The sequence below is a fragment of the Octodon degus genome, unplaced genomic scaffold (assembly GCF_000260255.1).
Source record: "Octodon degus isolate 3935 unplaced genomic scaffold, OctDeg1.0 scaffold00072, whole genome shotgun sequence".
Taxonomy (NCBI): Eukaryota; Metazoa; Chordata; class Mammalia; order Rodentia; family Octodontidae; genus Octodon; species Octodon degus.
Genome location: NW_004524648.1, coordinates 5,400,992 through 5,410,799, shown reverse-complemented (window position 1 = coordinate 5,410,799; position 9,808 = coordinate 5,400,992). Strand labels below are relative to the sequence as shown.

At 53.3% G+C, this 9,808-nt stretch overlaps 1 protein-coding gene across 1 annotated transcript in view; it reads left to right on the top strand.

The window, feature by feature from the left end:
• The window catches only part of Slc13a2 (solute carrier family 13 member 2), a 26,244-nt gene extending 21,367 nt beyond the window's left edge, over positions 1-4,877 (top strand). The window contains exons 7-12 of the mRNA XM_004635418.2: positions 907-1,125; positions 1,321-1,409; positions 1,684-1,805; positions 2,868-3,029; positions 3,641-3,778; positions 4,256-4,877. Coding sequence (XP_004635475.1) covers positions 907-1,125; positions 1,321-1,409; positions 1,684-1,805; positions 2,868-3,029; positions 3,641-3,778; positions 4,256-4,423 — 898 coding nt within the window. The 3' untranslated portion in view covers positions 4,424-4,877. The remainder of the gene's footprint in view (positions 1-906; positions 1,126-1,320; positions 1,410-1,683; positions 1,806-2,867; positions 3,030-3,640; positions 3,779-4,255) is intronic.
• Positions 4,878-9,808: the final 4,931 nt, after the last annotated feature.

Below are 9,808 nucleotides of genomic sequence, written 5' to 3'. Positions count from 1 at the left end.
TTTTTTTTTTTTTTTTTTTTTCTGGCTCAGCATGCCTGAAGGGCAGGTCTGGTAAGACATGAGGATCTGGGGATTGAACCACAGCATCTTGATCCTGAGTGCTTTGGTTAACAGACCCTTAAACAACTGAGCTCATGGGCAGGCTCCCCGATCAAAGATGTTTAAAGCATGGTCTTTACTCTTGAAGAACTCACAGTCCAGCAGCTAAAGGAGATTTATCCAAGTGAAAAATTAAATGCCAATGCAAGTTAAGTAAGCAGCACAGGGAAGCAGGCCATAGCTTCCTCCACCATCGAGGACAATGTGGGTGGGGTAAGGCTGAGGCTGAGAGGATTCCAGAGCCAGAGAAGAAGGGTGGGAATTTCCTGAAAAGCTGTGGATGGAAAGGCCTTGGAGGAAGCACAAGGGTCTGGCTACTAGGTCCTTCCCATTCTGGACAGGAAGATGTACCCCAAGATATCCCTTGGAGGAAGAATGTCAATGGAAGCTGGGTGTAGTGGTGCAACCCTGTCATCCCAGCATCTGAGAGGCTCTGGCAGGAGGATCACTGCAAATGCAAGACAAGCGTGGGCTACAAAGTGAGCTCAAGGTCAACCAGAATTGCATAGTGAGACCCTGTCTCAAAAAGACCAAAAAAAAAAAAAAAAAAGAATGTCAGCAGTACAGATGCAAAAGGCCCAAGCTTGGGCCTTCCAGCAAGGGAATCCAGTTTCCCTTGCTAAACAAGGGTCACAACCCACCCCCTCCCCAAGTCCTCTATTCTCCAGAATCTTGGGGGGAGCCTGAAGTTAGAGACATGACCCCATAGTGACCTGTCCAGGCCAGCTTCACATGTGGCCTCTCAGGGCACCTTGCTTCCTGCCTGGGGCAGGTCTCTCATGATCCACCCCTTTTCTCCACCTGCAGCTTCAAGAAGAACTTTGGCATTGGAGATCATAGGAAGGAGAGAAATCAAGTGGCCCTTCAGGTCATCCAGACACAGCACAAGATGCTGGGTCCCATGAGCTTTGCCGAAAAGGCTGTCACTTTCCTCTTCGTCACACTGGTGGCGCTATGGTTCACGAGAGAGCCAGGCTTCTTCAGTGGCTGGGGTAATCTGGCTTTTGCCAACAGCAAGGGGGAAAGGTGAGAGTTGCTGTGGGGAAGAGGGGAACACACCTGGGGCTCCTTCCTTCAGGAAGCATAAAATGACCAGGGCCTCCACCGAAGAACAGGGGGTGATTCTGGGGGTAAGGGGATCTCACCAGGCTTGTCTAGGCGAGACAGGAGTATCTGAGTATCCCTGAGACACTAAGCCTGCCCTGCCTCTCCCACCCGCAGCATGCCATCTGATGGAACTGTGGCAATGTTCATCAGTATAATTCTATTCATTGTGCCCTCTGAGTTCCCAGGGCTGACCCAGGACCCAGGTAAGCACCTGGCTTGGAGCTGGGAAGGTTTTTCAGGTAGACTTTGCCTTCAGGCATGTGAAGGGCATTTTACCACACTTGGCAGTAATCCACAAAGGTCAGAGAGGTTAGGGGACTGTCTAAGGGTACAGGAATTCAGGGACATGGTGCATTGAAATGCTACAGAACTACATTGATGAAGCTCTGATAGGGACGCACTCAAGGAGGTTCCAGCAGAGGGGAGGAGGGAGGCCTATGGCTCTTATTGACCTGATCTTCTCTGCTTGGGGAGTAGAACACCCAGGGAAGCTGAAGGCCCCACCTGCCCTCCTCACCTGGAAGATCGTGAACAAGAAGATGCCCTGGAACATTGTGTTGTTGCTAGGTGGTGGCTTTGCCCTGGCCAAAGGTAGTGAGGTGAGACTCCCAAGCCCTCACCAGCCTGTTGGAGGGGAACTCTGTGGCAGGAGAGAGAGGTCCTGTTTCTGTCCCACAGAAGAGAAACAGGATCCTGACTTGGGGAGAGGCCCCAAGTGGACAGAATCTCTGCAAAAGCTGCAGGGAAGTAGATGACAACCCCAGCCCAGAAGGAAAAACAAAAACGAGCCCTCAGGACCTGTACCTAGTGGAGTTCTAAAAGCCAAAGGGAGGACAGGTTTCTCTGGTGGGTGGGATTCAGGCCAGAGAGAATGCATTGGATGCTGCACCTACGTAGGTAGCGTTGGGTTGACACCGTCCTCACGCAGCCACCAGGGGGCGCCATGACCACACCTTACCAGGCTCTTGGGACCAGGCCATCTTGCTTCAAAGACTTCAACCAAAAGAGAAACAAATTCTTGAAACTGCAGCCCTGGGCCTCCGTGTTCTGGCTGACTCATGGTGCATACAAGAGGCAGCTGGCCCAGGTCAGGGACTGGTGCAAGGTCTGTGCCTGTTGACTGCCAGACACCATGCTCAGGGCCAGCAACATGGAATGAGGTAAAGCTTTAGCTCCCGCACACCAGTGCAACACTAGCAGTGGGGCTTGCAGGTGCAGGGCAGATGTGAGCAGGGCAAGACCTCGGTGCTGCCAGGTGCTCACCCGACCACTGGCCTCTTCCCTTCTAAGGGGCTTCCCTCCACACTGCCCTCATGCCAAGAGCAGTCCCCTTAGTCCCAACCCATTGGACAGGGAGAGGACTATGTTTGTCCAGAGACCTTCTGAGAGGGGTCAGGAAGGCAGGGGTAAAGCGAGCAAAGGCTTTTATTTCCACAAAGCTCCAGACCCCCAAGAAAGTCCTTGGGTCCCTCTCCTAGCTTCTCACCTGACCCTTCACCCCTCCATAGCTGCCCCAAGAGCAACAGAAGGGCCCATGACTCTAGCTGGACCATGTATCCCTTCAGAGCTGTTCTGCTTCTGAAGACTAACATGTATGGGCAGCATAGGCCTTGGAGTCCAGGCCAACCTGCCTCACACACACTGCTATCCTCTGCCCACAGAAATCTGGCCTATCCAAGTGGGTGGGGGACAGACTGTCCCCACTGCAGCACGTGCCATCTCCTGCCACTGCCTTCATTGTCTGTCTCCTGACTGCTACCTTCACCGAGTGCATTAGCAACGTGGCCACCACCACACTCTTCCTGCCCATCTTGGCCTCCATGGTGAGCTGGCCCTGTAGACACACCTCCTCCAGTCTTCCTGCCTTGTCCCCCACCCCAGTCCCCCAGGGACCTGCCATTGTACCTCCTCCCTCTCCTGGAGAGGACTCTGAGCTTGCACTCTTCTCCCGGTCTTATGCTCCTCCAGGGCCTCAAGGCCCTCTAGCCCCTGACTCACCCCATCTCTGGTGACATCATCCCCTGGGTATCCCAATAGGGCTCAATAGTGGCCTCACCCACCTCCCCACCCCAGTCCCTGTTCTGGTCATTCCAGAGGTGATGAGGGAAAATTGCTCCCTGGAGCGTCCCCAGCCCCTTCCTCCCCAAGTGCATTCCCACAGCCTTTGATGACACCTCCTGAGCCCCTTTGAGATCCGTTTTATGGGCCCCTCCCCTCACTACACCCCACAGGGCAGGGCTGCACACTCATCCCCTCCAGAGAGGTCAAGGGGCCCTTCCCAGGTCACAAAGTGCTTTCTGGCAGAAATGGGGGTTCATGACCAGAGTGTGTGTTGGGGGATGAAGCTGTTAACCAGAAAAGGGAGAACTGGGGCCAGGTCTCACTCCCCAGGATGCAGACCAAGGTCAGCTCTACCCCACTGTTCCACCTGCAGGCTCAGGCCATCTGCATCCACCCACTCTATGTCATGCTCCCCTGCACCTTGGCTTCCTCCCTGGCCTTCATGCTGCCTGTGGCCACCCCGCCTAACGCCATCATCTTCTCCTTTGGGGATCTCAAAGTGACGGATATGGTGAGTGGCGGGGAGCACAAGCACCTCTCCTCCTTCCTGCCTGTCTTCTATCTCTGTGGACCACAAAGTAGCTAAAAGCCTCTGAAATGCTCAGAGGTCAGAGGAAAGCCCTGGCTGGCTGAGGGTACAAAGGGGAGGCTGAGTTGTGATCCCTCAGCTGGAAGACTGTCAAGCCCTGCAGCGCCAGCCACAAAAGAGGAATAAGACATGAAGGTCCATGGCCAGGCAGCATGCTCAGAAAGATGAATGTGGAAAGCACAGTCCCAGGGCCCAGAAGCTCATGAATGCCCCTCCCCATTTTCCCTGTTAGGACTGGGAATAAAGCACAGGGCAAGGGCATTGCCTTGCACTGCAGATTAGGCCAAAGGCCAGACTTTCCGGGCAGAGGTTTGCTTGTGGGAGAGCTCCTGAGCCCTGCAGGCTGGGCACTGGAGCTGCTCAGTACCCCCTCACCCAAACTGACTCTCCCCACCTCAGGCCCGTGCTGGATTCCTGCTCAACATCATCGGGGTGCTGGTCATCATGCTGGCCATCAACAGCTGGGGCGTCTCTATCTTCAACCTGCACACCTTTCCCTCATGGGCCCAGTCAAACATCACCCAGTGCCTCCCCAGCCAGCCCAGCTTCACCACACCTAGCCCCTAGATTGGGTGCAACCTGGCTAAGTCCACCTCCATCCCACTCCTCTGAGCCAAGAGGAGACACCCCAAGCTCCAAGCCCAGGGCCAAGAGCTGCCAGAAAAGTCTGTGTGTTCACCACCTCATGCGTATCCATGAGAAGGTGTGCACCCTCTCCAGAGTGTCAGAGGAAAATGATTGTGTCTGAATTTGTATGTATACACGTGTGTGAATGAGGGCTTCCAGTGGGGCTTTGTATGCAGGCTTGACAGGGCACACGTGTGCATCTGCAAAAAACACACATGTCCTTCCTTGTCTTCCTGGCTTGGGAGCCAGACCCCTTTGCACATATTTATTGAAACTTTGGGTTAGAGTGGCCTGGAAGCAAGGCCTGCTATGGGCACAGCCTTTGGGACTCCAGCCCAGTCTCCCCAGGTTTGGGAAGGGTTCAGATGTTAGCCACATTAAAGCCTTTTCCAGTTGAGTCTGAGATGGTTTTTCACGGCAATGTCACGTGGTTCTGGCCTAGGCTGGAGAGTACAGGAAGGGACCTGGCCTCTGTCCCATATGGTGGCTCCCTGGACACCCCTCCTACCCCCAGGAGAAAGTAATGGTAGGGCACCCCTGCCAGGGCCGATTGGAGTGGGCGCAGCCACCCAAGAAAGCAGCACTGACATCACCAGCTGGCTAATTGGGAGCTGCCAGTCTCTGCGTGTCTTTGGGAAAACCGGCCTCCCTGTTCCCAGAGCACTCCCTGGGCATTTACATAAAACCCTCTCTCCTTGCCAATTCCTCACCGACCCTTCCTCCAGCTGGAAAAACCAGTCCCACCAGACCAGAGGAGGCAGGCTGACCCATGCCAGGTGCCCAGAAAGGTGGACCCTCAACTCCAAATGCTAGCTACAGCAAGACGGATACAGGCTAGATTCAGAAACAGGCTCGACACTGCCGTGGCTTTCAGAGCCCAAACCAGACAACTTAGGATGATGCTGCCTTCTTACCTTTGCCCTTCCTCTGCCATCCCACCACCCACATCCTTATAGCCTCTAGGGCTTTCATCTGGGGGTGATGCTACCCATTATCCATTCCGGGGGAGCTCAGCATCCCTTCCTGGCAGGAGGAAGTCCATCTTTGTGTCTATCCTAAGTCTCTGTTATTGTAGACAAAAAGAAAAAGAAAAAACTAAAAAGGATTGAATTTAGGTTTCCCCCAGGGCTGGGCTTTCATTTTCTCAGAGCTGGAGGTTCATGGGAAGTGCAGCTGGGAGGGGGCTACTGCACAGAGGAGAACACTGCTGTCCCCAGGGGACAGGGGATCCTGACAGGGCATGCCAGACACCCAGGAGAAGGAGGAGTGTCAGGCAAGTGGTTCCGCCCCCACCCTGGCCCCCAGGCTGGCATTCCTCATGCATGAAACATATGGTAAATCAGAGCTCCCATCCAGACCCACACTAGGACCCCAAGGCCCCAGGCAACTGTCCCCCTAGCATGGCAGGGCTCCCCAGTGGCTTACCCATAATGCAGTGGGTCCCTAAGCAATAGATTCCCCCATCCCTGCAAGGTGTTTTGCTACTCTGCCACTGCTTTCTCCTGGACCCTGAGTGGGTACCCACAGTCCAGCTTTGGCTAGGGAGAGGTTCTCTTGGGGTACACATGCCCCACCCACCATTCTCAACTCTATAGCAATCCAAGGTATGAAGCTTGTCCTGACTTCTTGGAGGAAACTGTATGAAGGCCATCCTGAGGGTCTGGTGGCCAGCTGGGTGGCAGATACCCTCGCAGGATTCAGGAATCAAGCCTCCCCCCAAATGCTCAACAACCGCCCTCCCTCCTCAGCAGGCAGGAGTGTGGCCGGGTGGCAGGCGGCACCTGTCAGCCTAATCACCATCATTAGCTGGGCAATAAAGCAGCATGGACTGGGCCAGGCTTTGAGGGAAGGGCCAATGGGCCCAGGTTAGGCTTGTACAGGCAGCCCAGCAGCTCAGGCCCTGTGTGCACACACTTTAGCTACCGCAGGTAGATAAGGATTAGGGTCTTCAATTTTTCTCTTGAATATTTACTCCTCATCATCCATGATTTCCTGGAAGTAGTAAGGGGCTTTGAGTGTCCCCTACCTGCTAAACTTGTCAGCACTAGAACTCAAGCACTTCTGAGGTAATGAGTTCCCAGGCCCTTGGGGACAGAGGCAGAAGAAAATGAGTCTGGAAGCAACTTAAGGACAACAGTTGGTGGAGCTAAGCCCCAGAATGTTGTACAAATGAATGAATGCACTGGATATGTAGAGAAGCTTCTTGTCCCAGCGGGAAGCTGGGCAGGCTGCCCTCCAAGACCCTTTCCAGACTGCTGTGTGTAGAGGGCTATGTGCCTCGAAACAGCATCTTGGCTTCCATGGGCCACAGTCCTGGAGGGTCAGCACGCAGGCCCAGTTTTCTGAGTCAACCCTTACTGTTTGCCCCTGCTCCTGTCCCTATAGGCCCTGGGGTGTCCCTGTTTCCAACTCCCTCCTGCTGGGCCAGGAGGCAGCTATGGTAACCCAAAGCACAAGGAAGTAGCTATCAAGTCCAAGCAGGAGATACCTGCAGGGTAGAAGATAAAAGCTTCTAAGGCGGTGGGAGCATTGCTGTCAGTGCCACTCCCTGGTTCCCCTTGACCTGTACCCCAGGTCACAGGGCAGCTCTAGGGGCTGCAGAACCGTAAGTGCTCAGTCTCCCCAAAGTCTCCAAGGGGAAGCTACTCCTTGGAAAAGGAAGGGTAGCATAGCCAAGAGGATAGAGCACAGGGTGGAACAGGACTGGGGCAGGAGGAGCCTCAGTGGGTTCCAGCTTGCAGGAAGTGCCCCGTGACCTCCATAGTCTGGCCCCTGTTAGTCACAATCATGAAAACCACTAAGGTTTCATCAGTCTTTTTTTTTGGTGTGTGTGGTAGTTCTGAGCATGAAAACCCAAGAGTGCTCTACCACTGAACTATACTCCAAGCCCTTTTTATTTGTTATTTTGTGCCAATGTTTCACTGAGTGGCCCAGGCTGGTCTCGAACTTACGATTCTCCTGCCTCAATGTCCTGAGTAATTAGGGTTACAGGTGTGCCCCACCACACCTGTAGAACCAAGGGGGGACAGGGAGGCTGACAGCCTCAGAAGGGTGATCCCTCCATCCTTCGGGCCTGGGGTTCTGTGATACAGCCATCAAGGGAAGAAAGGGGATGGAGAAGGCTGACTGGAAAGATCCTGACAAGGACACAGAAGAGCTGCTATTAAGCTGGGGAGCCTCCTGGACTGTGCACACAGAACCGTATATTCCTAGGCACAAAAGACTCCATCAATACCTGGCCAGGCATGCACACCTGCGTGCACACAGTCACACACCTGACTCTCCTATGCGCCAAGTCACCAGCTTTTGCAGCCTTTCAGATGTTCAGGGACACACAGAAACCCATACAGACAAAGAGTCACAGCTGTTTGTACATCTGCAGTCACCCATGTACTCCTGCATACAGAGCCAGACTTGCATGTTCTCACAAATACTCAGACACTCACGCACACTTACACACAAATTCTGGTGCAGACACATCATCTGGTGCAGCACGTGGTCACTCCACAGCTTCCTGCGCACCATGGTGGTGTGAGCATGGGAGCGGCAATGTCAATACCTGCACACTCACACAGAGGTATACAGACACTATACTTTACCTAGACATTGACTTTGGTGAAAACACACACACACACACACACACACACACACCTGCTTCTTTCAACCTACACAACCTGCAACCTGTCTCCTACAGCAGAAGGAATTAAGACCAGAGCAGAGAACCCCCTATACACCTAGCAGGACTCTGAGTTCCTCCCCAGGCCCTCCCCTACCAAGCTTGGAAACTCCCTGAACTTCCCAGGGGGTCACCCAACCAGAACAGCACAGACCTCCTATCTCAATTCCCCACCACACACACCCTCTGACCTGGAGCTCCTCCATCGTCCACAGCCAAGGAGCTGCCTGCTGACCCCAGGAAGCCCACCCTGACTGACCCAGATCCCTCCAGCCCTCCTTTAATAAGGGGTCCTTGTGCCAGAGGCCCTTGGGCCTTGTTCCTTTGAAGATGTTCTTTTTTGGGGGAAAGGGCGTGCTGAGCCTAGAACCCAGAGCTGGAGAATGCTAAACACATGATTTACCTCTAAGCACTACCCCTAACCTCTCTGTAGATGTTCTTTGTGTGGGGGGAGGAGGATATTTTAACAGCCTCGGGTTGGCCTTGAACTCAACTACATAGCCCAAGCTGGCCTTCAATTCCGCACTCTTCTTACCTCAGCCTCCTGAGTACTGAGATTGTAGGTGTGTTCCCCCATACCGGGCTTCTGTAGATATTGTCTCCCATGCCTATAGAGTGAGACTTTGAGGACCTGGGAAGAGGCAGGCTCAATTCTGGAAACTTGTTCTGAGGAGATAAGTCCAGCCTCCAGGAGCACAAGTAGAGGTGGCTTGTCCCAAGATAGGATGTGTGAAAGGCCATCTTTCCCCCATCACACTGGGGCTCCAAAGAGTGGGATCAGGCTCTTTCTCTGGGACCCCCACAGTCTTGCCCTCCCTTGGCCTCAGCCTGTTTAAACACCAACGTACAGACTATTCAGGTGGGGACCAAACTCAGCTCCACCTGCCGGCCTGAAAAGAGTCTGGGAATGGAGGGAACAGACTTGCACAGAGAAGGCCTTCCCAGGGAAGCAAAGCCAACACTGAAGGAGCCCAAACTGAGGCCAGATGCAGGGATGGACTTTCTACTCATAGGAGTGAACTCTGAGGGGCTGATGTGACAAGAAGAGGATGGTCCTGTCCAGAGACAGAAGGGGAAAGACCTCACAAATCCTCTTCTAGTTTCGACTGTATGGAATTCCCATGGCTCTAACTCCCAGACTACCAGCAATGAGGAAGTTGTGCTTCCCAAAGGAAAGAGGGAGCCAAAGCCCACACCCATTCCTGGGGCAAAGGTAGAGCCTGTTTCGGAAGAAGAATTGCATCTCTCTCAGTAGAAGCAGAGCCACGCTGCGGAGAGACGACAGCTACAGTCTCTTGGCCAGACCTTGCCAAGGTCTTGGACCCGAGTTCGTTTGTATTTCCCTGATTTTTAACTAAATTTAAGATATTTTTCTTCTTCCTCTTCTTCTTTTCTTTTTTCTTTCTTTCTTTTTTTTTTTTTTTTTTTTTTCCGGAACGGGGGAGTTCCTCAGGACTTCGCGCTTGCCAGGCAAGTGCTTATTCTACTGAGCTATCTCCCCTACACCTCTTCCTCTTCTTCCTCTCTTTCTTGTTCTCCTTATTCTCCTTCCATCCTTCCTTCCTTCCTTTCTTCTTCTTCTTCTTCTTCTTCTTCTTCTTCTTCTTCTTCTTCTTCTTCTTCTTCTTCTTCTTCTTCTTCTTCTTCTT